At 36.2% G+C, this 14,810-nt stretch overlaps 1 protein-coding gene across 2 annotated transcripts in view; it reads right to left on the reverse strand.

Moving 5' to 3' along the window:
- DMD (dystrophin) overlaps positions 1 to 14,810 on the reverse strand; it is a 1,160,174-nt gene that overhangs the window by 150,998 nt on the left and 994,366 nt on the right. For both annotated transcript variants that reach the window (XM_059491405.1, XM_059491401.1), the window contains exon 60: positions 12,142 to 12,288. In XM_059491405.1, the coding sequence (XP_059347388.1) occupies positions 12,142 to 12,288 (147 nt within the window). The remainder of the gene's footprint in view (positions 1 to 12,141; positions 12,289 to 14,810) is intronic.

Below are 14,810 nucleotides of genomic sequence, written 5' to 3' on the forward strand. Positions count from 1 at the left end.
TCTTACCTTGAGCTTGCAGCAGAACAGGACCCTGGCAAATTGCTATAATCTCCTTTAACCCTAATCACCATTTTAATCAGAAAAAGATGGGGCAGCCTGGAATCTGTACAGCAAACAACTGTCATCCTATTTGCTAAATACACAGAGTGTGCAGCTAAAAGGTTAAAATGGTTCAAACTTTTATTGTCTTCAGAATATTGCATTTCAGCATTAACAGTTGACAAGTAGAAGAAAATAACATTATGAGACTGTCTGCTTTGAAGGGCTGTGGAGGTCTGCTTAGACCATGGCTGCATCTCTCACTCGCTCTGATATTAAGAGATTTCATGGGAAAAGAAAAGGTTGGGATTCATACAACTGCCAGGACTAAAAGCCTGCCTCACCTTACATTGCACTTTCCCTCTCCCTATTCCTCTAATTTCTTCTCATTTGAGATTATAAATTTCCTAGCTGTGTTCTCTGTTTATTCATGTAATGATTTTCATCCTAGCCTTTTCTTAAAAAATAGTGGTATGATTGTGGATGGCGTGACAGACAAGGAGAAGCTTCTATGAAGAGGAAGAAAGAAAGCTTCAAGGAGAAAAAAAGCAATGAGAGAAACTAAAAAGAGCACCAAGGAGATTGCAGGCAGGGAAGATTAAAGGAAAATGCAGCAGACAATTGTGATTTTCAGCTATAAAGGTTTCAGCAGCTGTCATTAAAAACCTGCAGCTCTTGAGACATATTGGTCACACTATTTCAATGTTTTCCATACAACTTCCCTCTGTTTACTTCAAATTATAGCAATACTCACTCTAATACTTATCTCAAATAACTATTTACTCTTTTTGAAGGAGGAAGACTGTCCTGTATTTCTCCCTCTTTTCTTTTTCCAGAAAGGGCTGTTGAACTTTGAGTGCTCTGCTCACCTTGTCACTAACACACAAATATCAAAATATACTTCATGCTAAAGAGGAGGGCATTTTTACATTTCTAGTTTTTTTTTATGAGAGCCATTTATTCATACAACTTCTTTAATATTGTAGACACTTGCTGGAATAAGTATCCCTGTAAGGCAGAGAAGGCAGTATCTCTGTATTTACGCAGTACTGGAAATTTGTAACCAATCCTGGAAAAATTGTAGAACATCATTAGAGTGTGGACAACTGGAGAAGATTTGTTTCTAGGATTTCTAACCCATTTTTCACACAATATTCTTGTACTGATATCCAAAAAACATTTCAAAAATGCAAACACTTCTTTTGATAAATACTAAGACAGTCCTTATCTTCCACCTGAGTGTGTCTCAAGCTTAATTTTTTAAAGTTATCTCAGAGTTCTTAATCACACAGATCCTTTTAAATACCTTGTAATCTAAAATATAAATGTTAGAGAACAAAAATGCATGAAGTGGGATAATTCATGTTTGCCACATGCCTCCTCTTGTAACACCCTTTTTAGAGGTATTGGGTTTTTTTTTTTTTTTACATATTAAAACCAACGGTATTAGTTTAAACCATAGAATTACATTAGGTTTTGGAAAAAAGGAGAAGGGCAAAAAAGGAGAAAAGAGCACATTCATACTGTCCTTTGCTTTCAAAACACAAAGCCAACACCTTCCAAAGGCTTCTCATTCCCCACTGAGAAAAGAAAAAAATGTCCCTTAGATCATGTCTTCCCCTTTAGGTACATTAATGGCATTTTTGTTCTGATGTGACTTTGTAAGAATCAAAATGCTTTGGCCTTAGGGTTTGTTTTTTTTTTTTACTTTTTATAATGCACTAAGCTCAACAAACCTTCGTAGAAAATAGAATACTCTTAATTATGAATAAATTAACTAAATTAGCAACATGAGATGGGTATGAAATTAGAGGATTGTTAATTGAAACTGCAAACACAGCTGTATACAGCTTAGAGATGAATCACACCAGTAATGACACAGATGTTTATAAAATGTGATTATGTTCAGCAGGAGCATACTATTCAAACTCCCCAGCCTATTCTTATATTGTGTCATTGAAATGGTTTTTAAGTCCATGAACACCAGGAATCAGAATCTCAGGGATGGCAAATTAGGCTCCCTGGATATGTGAATTAGTGTTGTCTGAATGTCAGCAATTTAATTCTCCAGCTTTCAAAGAATGTAGAAATGGAGCCAAAAACAAACATCTGTTAGTTATTGTCTCATTCACAAAACAAAAAAAAATTAAAAATCTCTGGCAAGTTAGAGCCTCTCTGAATATGAGCAAGACAGTGAAATACAGTATCTCTAAGCTGTGTGAATATACTGATTATGTAATTAATATAACACAAAAGCTCAAGAAATCTACTTTGTGTACAATTGTGAATATGTATTTTTGGGGCTATCCCTCCAAAGTGCTGGAAGGATCAGGAACAAGTGATATCTCTTATCTAAAGATTTAAGAATCAATTAGCTTCCTAAAGACAGCAAATCAGGTGCTTTTTTCCTTCAACTTTTGCGTCTTTACTAGGTGTTCTTCAATTAATTGTACAATGTAGGTGATGGGTGTTTTTCTGGCAGAAAAAGGCACAAATGCTGCTCCTGGGTCACCTGAGGATATCTGAGCTGAGCAGGCTCAGCAGGGCTGCAGTCAGCCCAGCTGGGAGGGATGGCAGAGCAGACAGAGCCAGCAGCCCATGGGGGCTTAAACTCCAACATACCAGAGTCAACTCTGCAGGGGCAGCTCTATTTCACAGTGAGCACTGAGCACCCACAGCAGAGAGTAAATGTTATGTTAAACACTGTGATTTGTTTCCTGCAACAGTTCACAGACTAACAGAAGCAGATTTTACAACATCAATGGTAACCATACTTTCAATGAATATTCTGAATAATACAAGATCATAGTTTGTGTCCAGCACTGTAGTGTAGCTCACATCACAAAGACACTATTATCTGATTCAGGGTCTTGGCCTATATAAGGATAAATACTTATTAACACAAATGTACATGAAGGAGAGGTTGTTTTTCTAGCCCCCTTTTCTAGAGAATGGGACAGACCTTTGGACTATGTAACTATCTACATTAAACTAAAAGTAAAAACTATCAGTAAAACAAAAACTTACACCAACTCAGCACAAAGTCATTATAATTCAGCTAAATTTTATAAATGTAGTTATGATCCATAAATGGATACTCACCTGAAAACACATAAATTCATGCACAAGATAGTTAAAATAATTTGAAAAAAAATTACATAGAGTATCATTGGCAAAGCTGAAATAATGAGCATGACCTGGAACTGTTAAACATCACAGGCTCATCCCATCAGCTGTGGGAACTACTGAGCACAGTGTAACGATGTGGGGGCACAGGGCTGAGACAGAAAAGTGGTGATCATAAAATTGGATTTGACTCTGTCTTTCTGAAACTTCATTTGATGGGAGCTGACCTCCTATTCACAGGTGAAGAAAAAAGGATTAGATCCTGACTTTTAAAAAGAGGAAGCTCACTAGACTTCTGCAACAGCCCATGCCAGTCTGACAGTATTTCACAGATCATTCACAGCTGAATAAAGTTATGGAGGCTTTATGAGAAAAATGTAACCCCTTTCTCATTAGAGGCAAACCTAGGCAGATTCAGGGATATATTGCAGGTAGCTATGACAACTGATGTGCAACCCAAATTCAGTTATCTTAGGTTTCTGGCTGGCAAAATACAGACCAAATCAACTCAGGATTTGAAATGTGATGTTTTGAGATAAGGAACTGTAATGTTTGGATATAAAAAAAGCACAAAGCTATTTTATGGAAGACACATTCTTCTATTTCTTCTGAATACCCCAAAAATCACTACACTGAAACTGCACTCCATTATCAGCTATGTGTCAGCTAATTAATTAGGACAGAACTGTTTGTTTTTACAGATGAAAGAATCATAAATGAGGGTACTGAAAGGACACAAAACACTTGATGATGGTATGAGGAATCAGAGGAATGAAAGTGAAAACATCCAACAAAATGAACATGCTACCTACGGATGTAAATTTAGGATTATTTTTCTGGATTGATTAATGCTATTTAATTTTGGATTAAAACAAACAGAACTGTGCTAATGAAACAACTTTGAACACCTGAGAAAAGGGAAGAGAAAAACTAACTGAGTCTTCAACCTCCATACTTAAAGCTTCCCCAAAAATGTCATAGAGAATTAATTTCCACAAACAGGAATTGGGCGTTGATCTTTCCAGGTACAAAAGAAATAAAAATGAATACTAATAAAACCTGAAATTGCAAGTTCTGGGTCAATAATTGTAATCCATACAATGTTTGTTCTGTAACCAAGGGGTATATTTCTAAAGTTTATTGCAGTGTCAGTGTTTTAGAAACTAATAAGCACAAGAATTGAACAGCTTAGATGTGCCACAGGTGAGCATCTTGAAATGACACCTTCTGCCTGTGTTGTGCTGGGTACATCCAAATCAGGAAGGACTTTATAGAAGATTTTACACATACAATATATATGAGAGGATTTGAGCCATTTTAATTATAAAGTGCCTTACTCTAAAGCAAACACACCATTACATCACTTCCACACTGCTCATGGTTTTCTATGCCAGGGTACAACATTCAGATTTACTCAAACCATGTTGAAAACTCCACTGGCAACTTCAGAGAGCACCTTGTGAAAATATTTTTTAAATGACACACATAATCTTCCATAAAGGCTGGTTTCAAATCTGTGTCACAACTTAATGCCACTGACATTTTTAGTATTTTAAACACTATTATTAACAGTACTTCTAAGACAGAAAAAAAAAAATCCTACTTAGTCTCACTGAAGCAAAAAGATATAAAATATATAGCCCAAAATACTACCTAGCTTAAAGACTGCAAAAGCTTTCTGTAACCTGAAAGTAGATGGCCTGACATAAAACTATCTGCAGTGATATAACACATAATTGATATGTCAGAAAGACACAAAATGACTCAACAAAGAAATAAAAAAGGCTAACATTAACCTTCTGCATCGGAAATGTGGGTATTATTTCTTTTCCTTGGGCTTTTAATCACTTCAAATGAAGTTTCTTTAAAAAAAATCAGTTTCAGAAAAAAGGATTAGTGAAAATGGGGAGAAAGAGAAATATGTTTTGCCAGTTTTACATTCTCCCTCTAAAAACCTTTAACAATACTTTGGCACTGGTACTTGGAAACTAAGGGGTTTTATATTGCTCTCAATCCAAGGGTATTCATTAAGGTTTCATTGAGTTACAAGCCTCTGAAAATCACATTAGAGAGCCTTTACTGGGCAGCTCTTAAATTCAGTGAATGCTCTATCTGCCACAAACGTGTTCCACATTCGAAGCAAACTTTGAACTTCTGCTCCAAGCGCGCTTCGAACTGGGTGGGAAGCAATGGGTGGAGGATGAGTGTGAGAGGATGAGTGTGAGGTGTGTGTGAGAGGATGAGTGTGAGGTGTGTGTGACAGAATGTGTGAGAGGGTGTGTGTGAGAGGATGAGTGTGAGGTGTGTGTGAGAGGATGAGTGTGAGGTGTGTGTGACAGAATGTGTGAGAGGGTGTGTGTGAGAGGATGAGTGTGAGGTGTGTGTGAGAGGATGAGTGTGAGGTGTGTGTGACAGAATGTGTGAGAGGGTGTGTGTGAGAGGGTGTGTGTGAGAGGATGAGTGTGAGAGGATGAGTGTGAGAGGATGAGTGTGAGGTGTGTGTGAGAGAATGTGTGAGAGGGTGTGTGTGAGAGGATGTGTGAGAGGGTGTGTGTGAGAGGATGAGTGTGAGGTGTGTGTGAGAGAATGTGTGAGAGGGTGTGTGTGAGAGGATGAGTGTGAGAGGATGAGTGTGAGAGAATGTGTGAGAGGGTGTGTGTGAGAGGATGAGTGTGAGGTGTGTGTGAGAGAATGTGTGAGAGGGTGTGTGTGAGAGGATGAGTGTGAGAGGGTGTGTGTGAGAAGATGAGTGTGAGGATGAGTGTCATAGGACAATGTGTCATAGGACAATGTGTCATAGGATGTGTCAGAGGATGTGTGAACGGATGAGTGTGAGAAGATGAGTGTGAGATGAGTGTGAGAGGATCTGTGAGAGGATGAGTGAGAGAGGATGTGTGAGAGAGGATGAGTGTCAAAGAACGTGTGTCAAAAGACGTGACAGAGGATGTGTGTCATAGGACATGTGTCAGAGGATGTGTGACAGAGGACAGTGTGTCACAGGACACGTGTCAGAGGATGTGTGTCAGCAGTGTGTGTCCCCTCCAGGGGAGGGAGCAGAGCCACAGATTGCACAGATCCATCACAGAGATCCATCTGGTGCCAGCAGACAGCTGACCCTGCCTCCTGCCCTGCCCAACCTACGCCCTCCTGTCCTCTCCTATTGCTTCAGCAAAATCCAACCTGCAAATTATGAGCTCTGACAGTTGATAACATTTTGGGAATGAAAAGGGCCTGTGGAGTGGAAGCTAGGACTGGAGATTGACTTATAATTGCAAGGTTCATTTTTGTTTTGTCCATATTTGCTTTCACTAATGACTGCAGCTAACCTTGTGCACTTCCCAGCTGTTCCCTCTCACACATTCTCACCTTGAACAAGCCTAATTTTTCATAATGAGCAGCCTAAACATAGCTGATTGGAATCAGGTCACACACCTAAAAAGGTATTGAAAAAAATCAGGGCACATTCTCTCAATTTGTGCAAGAAAAAACTCAAAGCTATCTGTGCAATTTTGGAATCCAAGGTAAAATCTTCTAACTCCTCTGGTCTAAACCTCTGTATAGGACTGAAACTCGCAGCTTTAATTCTTCAAACGTAACTTCCACATCCTTGTCAAAGGGATTTCTACAGAAATTATTTGAAATAATGGTTTTGAGATGATCAGGTACTATAGATAATGAACACTAAAGAATACCGTTTCAGTGGTGGTTGGTAAATAAGTTGAAGAGCTACAAACTGGATGATTTAGGTAAAACTACTTGACTAAAACCCAACAGAACTAGTGGATGTTGGTTTCCAGTGAATATATTCTGAACAGTATCATAATCTCTGTTTTCCTGAGTATCCTAAATATAGTCTGGTATGAGTCATATGGATGGGTGCTGCCAAACATAATATATAGCTGCTGACAGGTAGAAGTAAATTGCTCCAGTCTTCCTTTATAAGGAAATGAGACTTACATATTTCAACTAATATGCCCATTCTTTTCCTATCATTTATCCATCAAATAGATAAATTGGAGATCTTACAGAATATATTGCATATGCAAAGGTTGTACAAGAGTGCTAAATTCAAGATACACGTGTGATATATTTTCTTACTTTTGACAAATTTTAGGTGATTTTCTTTTCACATATAAACAGCATAACTCAGCTTTTATAATCCCCTGCACTCACACACATTTATGAGAAACAAAAAAATACATTGGAAAAAAGCTACATATGCATATTGTAACGAGGATATAAAGTAGGGTAAATTGCTATTCTTCTGCATGGTTCTTCAAAACATCTTCAGAGAGGACAGAATTTCAGCATAAAGGAAGACAAAAGAGGATAACAAAACTCTCAAAATGAATGCACCTCTTTTACAAAAAATGATTAAAGCAATTTACAATTCCCAGCAAACTGAAATTCATCACACACATCATAAATTTAGTAAGATTTTATTAAGGTTTTATTAGTTTTCCTGCTGTCATGTCTGTGGATGATAACCACTCCTGTTTATAGTTACACACTTTCACTGACTGCCTTAAAGATGTCACAACAAAGGTGTCCTCCTAATTTAGGAAGGAATATTTCCAATTTTTGACACAGAGTTCATTAGTAGAATTAAATCCCAATCCTGACATCTGGCCTTCCTCCACTAACTTTCAGAAATAAATAAATTGGATTTCTAAAGAATTAATTGCTGCAAAATGAATTCTATATACATAATTTTGCAGACAAACATTGAGAAAATCTGAGACTCCATCTAACAGAAATGAAGAAAAATGCTTGGGTCTATGACTTCTGCAGCCAACTGGCATAGCCAATTAAACAAATAAGAGACCATTAAAGTGCTGTAACAATTGTGGTTTTGGCAGAAGTTCCTGTTCCCATGGAACATACAAACCAACATTTCGACTGAGTGGTCCGATGGGAAAACTCAACTTCCAAAAAGGATCAAAATCTCCCTCTGGTGGGAAGATGAAGTCTGCAACTACAAAATAATTTCAAATTTCAAGGTTGAAAAGCACCATTATTTTACTAGTGACTTAACTACTATAATTCTAACTGAGCTAGGATTTTGGCTCAATATATTTAGAAAAGTTGTCTCCCACTTTTTTCCCGCTACTCGCAGATGACATATGTCAAAATCCAGTTTAAAAAGGGGAAAAAAACCAAAGAAATAGGAAGAAAATAGTTATTTAAATGAATGAAATATCACAATGGAAAGAGAAACTGCTAAGATAACAGAAAGGTAATAATATATAAATATAAAAATATGAAAATTGAATGGCCTTTTATATTGCCCATCCATTTAGACATGAACTTTTCTATTCATACATAGGAAGAAACATTTCTTGCTACTGTTGCATCATCTAAATCTATCAACTTTAGCCTCAGTTTACACTCATTGTTTAATAATAAATAATTCGACTTGTAATTTAAGATATGGAACAATATAAGGCGAATATTCAATATGTGACTAGAGCTTTTGTTTATGATGAAAGCTATGATAGATACTAAATACTATGCACTACCAATTGGACAACTGAACTGTAAAGCAAGAGATGATTTTTTTTCTCTAAGAAAAATGATGTGAGAGAATATCCTTAATCACTTTCAAATTTTAATTCCATGGTTTAGACGTGAAGTTCACTTCCTGGAACTACATACAATTTAAAGAAGTAAACTTGGTTCAATTCAGCTGCAAGAGATCTGAAGAAGACATTTCTTTTACATAGGTATTTTTGTTGTTATTTCATTTTTTGTAGGGTGTTTTTCTTGGAGAAGGCATGAAAGACAGAGGGTGAAGTAAAATTAAAAAAAGCCCAAACCTAAAACCTGCTACAATAGGTCACTGCTGATTTCAGCTTATATTTAGCTACAACTTCCTTGCCTTAGTGTCCAACCCCACTAAAAAGCAGTGTGTGAGCTGAGGATTGCTGCCCAGAATGCTGCCCCTGTGATTCAGCTCTTCAGAGATTCACTGGCCAGCAAGACTTTGATGCGTACTGACAATTTTACACTGATTTCAGGGAGAAGGGATTTCCTTTTTGGCTTTTATATTCTTGATTTTAGTACCTCTGGAAATACAGATGGTAAGATTTATTCATATTTCTCACCACAGATTGAAAGAATCAGCTAATATTTGTGAAGCACACAGAGGAAACTGGTTTTTGAAATAATTCATTGCAGCAAGACTTATTACACTAGTATGCATGCTTTTTGCTCCACAACAATCTTCAAATCCCCACATCCTGCAGAATCTCTGCTACTGGTGCAAGGTCAGCTGAGGAGTTAGGAATGATACTCAAATTAGGGCTTATGCTTCTTGGCAATCATTATATATATATATGGATATAAATAATGAATTATAGAAAAGTTTAGATTGGAAAACACCTTGGGCTGATTTAGCTCTAGGTTTTTGATGTGCTCAAACTACCAAGCTTCAAAAGTAAAAGCACTAGAATATAAATACCATAGCAAAATATCTTAATTGATACATTTTTTGATGAAACACTGTTCTTACTGTATTTTTTAGCTTATCAAAGGTACTATTCTAAATGAAAGCAAAGTTTGATTTAAACAAAAAAAAAAATCTTCCTGATAACTGAAGGCTATGTTCTCTGTGGGATAATTGTAAATTCTTTTACATGTCAGGAGCTTTGCCCTTTGACCAGCATTACATCAACCAGATCCCTGACTTAGTGAAATGGGTATAACTCCCACCAATTTTAGGGGATTCCTGGCTCCCTAAATGTTGACTGGAAGTAAGCAAGAGTTTGCAAGACACATTCCACCCCAGGATGAGCTCATTACATAGACTGTTTGAAGCACACATGAGAGCTTCTTGTGAAATTCATAACAAGTAGCTCCTCAGAAAGATTTCATCTCCTTTAATGTTTAAAAAAAATTAAAAAAAATAAACAGAATATTTTCCTCAAAACTATTCTATTAAAGTCAGGAAGCCACTCAAAGTCCATAGAAGATGACACAGTTTTCAGTGACTGAGCTGAGTGCATCAGCTTTCATTAATGAAATGCACTCCACACAGCACTTCAAAACCAGGAGACTGGTTAAGCCTGTAAATGGCTGAGTGCTTTCTATACATTTTTGTACCACTAATACTCTGGAGTATATTCACTAAAATTGAATACAAACCAGGTAAATTAATGGCAAACATGCCTTACTGCAAAAATACAAATGGAATTCTGGGAAGATTCTGGAGGAATATTTAGTTCTATTCACTAACAGCACTACTCTCACTGTAGAACCACTGTGCAATACTGCAAATGGCTGACTACAGTTGGCCTTATGATTATAAACTGAATATAATATTAAATCTTTGTAAGATTTGGCTTAAGAGGATACATTTCCTCCTCTAATCTTATGTAAGTTCCCAGTGTTAATAAAGAAACAAGTGAGACATGATTACCTCCTCTACAAAATGTTTCAGATGTGATAAATTTTATGTCTTTATGCACTTTTCCTACACATAACCAAGGTTGGGTATTTTTCTGGCAATCAATAGCAGAGAGCTCTCTGTTTTATGATTTTCCTGAAGTGATATTTTCTAAGAAATGTGGTACATGGATAAGAAATATTTTCCCCATTAGGAATATGGCAAGGGTGGAGAGAGAGATCACACCTTTGAGGAGGGAGAAGAAGGGAAGTAAGCTAAGAAAATAAAGAAGTGGAGTACAGAAAAAAAACCCAAAGAGAAGTAAGGGAGGAAAGATGGGGAAAGACAGAGAACAGCAGGGACACAAAGAGTTGCTTTTTGAAAATAAGAATTAAGAAAAGCCTGAGAGAAACATAATCAGTGTAAAAGAAAGACACAGAAAAATAGACTGAAATGTATAGAAAAAAATGATGAAAATATTAAAGTTGATATTTTAGGTGACATTGGCATAACAAAGGCAATTAATAAATAAATTTTAAAAAAACCTCAAAACCATCGAATGAAAAAGAAACATACTGAACAACTGTAAAACCAGAAACAAACAACAGGAATATACCTTAGAAGGAAAATGAAACAAAATTTTTGCATGAAACAAAAACAATTTTCATTTTTGCGTTTTCTATTACATGGCCAAAATTTCAGTTTTCTATAAAGGGTATAACATCTAAATGGAGTGCTGGTCAAACATAAAAATGTCTAGCCCTAAGATGGAAAAATACATAATAGTCTAAAAAAAGTGCCATTGGTGTAAGTGTCCTGCAGATCTTGCATGTGGAACAGTTGGTCCAAATAATTGTATATTCACTCCAATTGATCTCTTCTATTTCAGTCTATGCTAGTTTTTTCTCTTCTAAAAACATGAGCTCTGCCTCTCAAAACATTTCAAATTCTGCTCTCTTTTAAGTAGAAAAATTATATTATAGGAACAGACGTGTCTTTCCTCTTTCCAAGGGTCACAACTTGGCCTTTAGTATATCATAACCTTTCAAAGTTACTTATGTCTTTTCCCCTCAGGATGTGTTTAAAAATTTACTGGAGTGCTTTCACCTTACTCTCTGTATCTTCCAAGTGACATTTAAGTAAATATGAAAAAAGACAGTAAGACATAATATTTCAATTAACTATCTGTTCTATCAGCAAGAACATCTCACTCTGACATACTGTCTCCAAGTATCTTCAGATGAGATGAAAAATTTATTTTCCAAATATCTGGATTTGATAAATCAAAGCTATAATTTACAGTGAAAGTGAATTGTTCACAATGTTTTCCGAGCTCTGAGGAAGATAATGTATTATCTTTGAAATATGTGCAAAACGTGTAGCTTGCCCTTTATATTTTTAAACCACCAACAATATCAGGTTGGGCCTCTGTCTAATGCATTTATGAATAGTAACAATAAAACATTTTCTTGGGCTTTCTCATCTTTCATTCCTCGGTACGCCTTTGGTGCTATCCCACAGGGAACAAAGCACAGAGAAACAGAAATATTTACTTAAATGCAGCACAAAGAAGAAAGTAATGTGAAATATACCTGCAGCACCTTCCACCTTGTGTTTAGGTCTTCCACACAGCTGAGGTTGTACTGGGAGAGTTGAAGATCAGGGGGAGTGAAGCGATGAGCGAGCTCGTTGACGTGGTGCACCTTTTCCTTAAGGGGAACAAGTTCTGCCCGATAAACCTGTGTAAATAAAATATAAATACAAATCAATAAGAGCACTAACTTCAAAAAATATGGGCTCTGCTACCAACTGACTAGTAATGTAAAGATATTACATGCCAAGCTGAAAGGAAAGTGCATACAGCCATGATTCCATGATTCAGTTGCCTGTCTGTTTCTTTAACTTCATATGGACTTTTAGTCTCAAGTGTAAGGCCTGGCATTTCAGAAGGTGCTGTGAATTTGGAACCTTCACAGCCATTCTGCCCAGTTTAGCCAAATTTCTAACCAGCACACCCACTGGGAGGTGCACTGCAGAGCACACTTGTGTGACAGTGGTCACAAGGGTTCTTGGATGAGGGAAGAGATGAAAATGTTGACTCCATTTTCAGAAGGCTTGATTTATTATTTTATTATATATATATACATATTACATTATAACTATAATAAAAAGAAATACAAGAAAAAGGTTTCCTCAGAAGGCTAGCTAAGCTAAGAATAGAAAAGAATAAATAAAAAAGATCTGTGGCTTGGACAGAGCCATTAATTGTAAACATTCAAGATGGCCCAATCAAAAATCCACCTGATGAATTCCATGGCAGCAGATAACTATTGTTTACATTTTATTTCTGAGGCCTCAGCTTCTCAGAAGGGAAAACATCCCAAGAAAAGATTTTCACAAAAAGATGTCTGTGACACACTTGTTTCCTGCTTCATCCTTTACTTGTGTTTAACATGCTCAGTCAAGATGGATAGGAGTGATGAGTAGTTTAACAGAGGAAAACAGAAGAAGACAGCTGTTCACAGATATGACAAATGGAAAAATGATGAAACTTTTATAGACCCAAGGGCATCGTTTTACCATGGGTATTGTGTGTGTTACAAATAAAAAGGTTAATAATGGGAAGTCCATTAAAAAAAAAGAGAGAAAAAAAGATTTAAAAAAATGCTTTGCATCTCAAACTGGCATACATACTCATATTAAAAAAAAAATGTTTATTTTAAGATAACCTTTAAAACTACGCATAAAAGCAGTTTAGTTACTAGTTTCAGTAATGTATGTGAAAACCAGAATCTGCCAGTTACAAATTTCTTTTTAAAACCAACAACCTGATGAGGATGTCTCCATGATGTATCAGGGTACATTCAGATAAATTCAGCACACCATGACTTTATCAAGGAGAGGAATCTCTGTCTAGATCTTTCACTGCTCCATATCTATATTTTCTAAGGAGACATTTATGAATTTTTTATGTGATAAAATATTTCAAAATGTAACAATAAGTAATTTCTAAGGGACAAATTCTGTCATTCTCAGGCTCATGTTTTATTGCCATATGATGTCTGCACACAAAGGCAGAATAATTTACTTGCTAGATTAGTCTGCTCTATAGCTCCTTTCTCTCAGCATTTTTAATATGAACCACATGTGGTTTGCATCTCATTTAAGTTCATCAAATAACCTGAAATTATTGCCTAGTAATCTTTTCATCAACACATGATGCAAAATAAGGTAAAATAAAAGCCCATTCAGTGAGTGAACCTTAAGAGTAAATAATATGAAGACATTCATAGGCATTAGAATGCCATGAAGAGCACTAAAGGTAAACATCATTGAAAAATTATTCCTCAAACATCTTTTAAAACCAGACTTGACTTCCATCAATTATGTTAAATTACCCTGCAACATAAGGAGTTAGACTGCCTTAAGTGGTACTCATACAGTGAATGACTCCAATGATCAATCTCTAAAATACACCATCAGAAGGGATGTGTATTTTGTAAAGGAAGTGCAGAGAAATATGCAAATGCCACGACATGAGAGAAGATGCATGCATCAAGTTCATGACATAACAGTTGACTTCCCCATTTCACCAGTTTTATACCACTGGAGTAGAACTGACATTACTGGTGAGAACAGATTTATGGCCTAGTGCTGAGCAAGGTCTGAAATACAAAGAAAAGGAAGACAGCTCACGTTTGGTTTTACCCTAGAGAGTTACATATGTGCTTACCCTGAACTTTTTAGTTAGCAAGTTAGTTCAGAGAACAAACAACATGCTGTAAAAGTAGACATTTGTTGTTGTAAAGTAAAGGCCTCAAAGGCTGCAGAAATATATACACCTCTATCTGAGCACTTCACTTACAAATTGTTGTTTTACTGCTTTTTTTCCTGTGATCTGCTATCATGGCCCAGAGTGCCTGGTCATGATTCTGTGGCTTATGCTTGGAAAGATCAGCTCTGTTCCTCCTGTGTTGCTTTGTTTCCAAGATGAGAGAACACCTCTAATCTAGTGTCACCAATGACCACTTTGCATAAAATATAGATAGACGTGTATGTATTTAGATATCTTATAACAGAAAATATATTATGAAGGTAATATATAATAAAAATTAAATAGACACACTATATATAAAAAGATATACAATATATAATATATATAAAATACAAAACCACTGACAGAATAAATGCCAATCAATAGATGGAAAGATCAGTTCCCACACTACAATGCACTTTAATGCAGTTCCTGTACTAAATCAAG

The sequence above is a fragment of the Ammospiza nelsoni genome, chromosome 2 (assembly GCF_027579445.1).
Source record: "Ammospiza nelsoni isolate bAmmNel1 chromosome 2, bAmmNel1.pri, whole genome shotgun sequence".
NCBI classification, from domain to species: Eukaryota; Metazoa; Chordata; class Aves; order Passeriformes; family Passerellidae; genus Ammospiza; species Ammospiza nelsoni.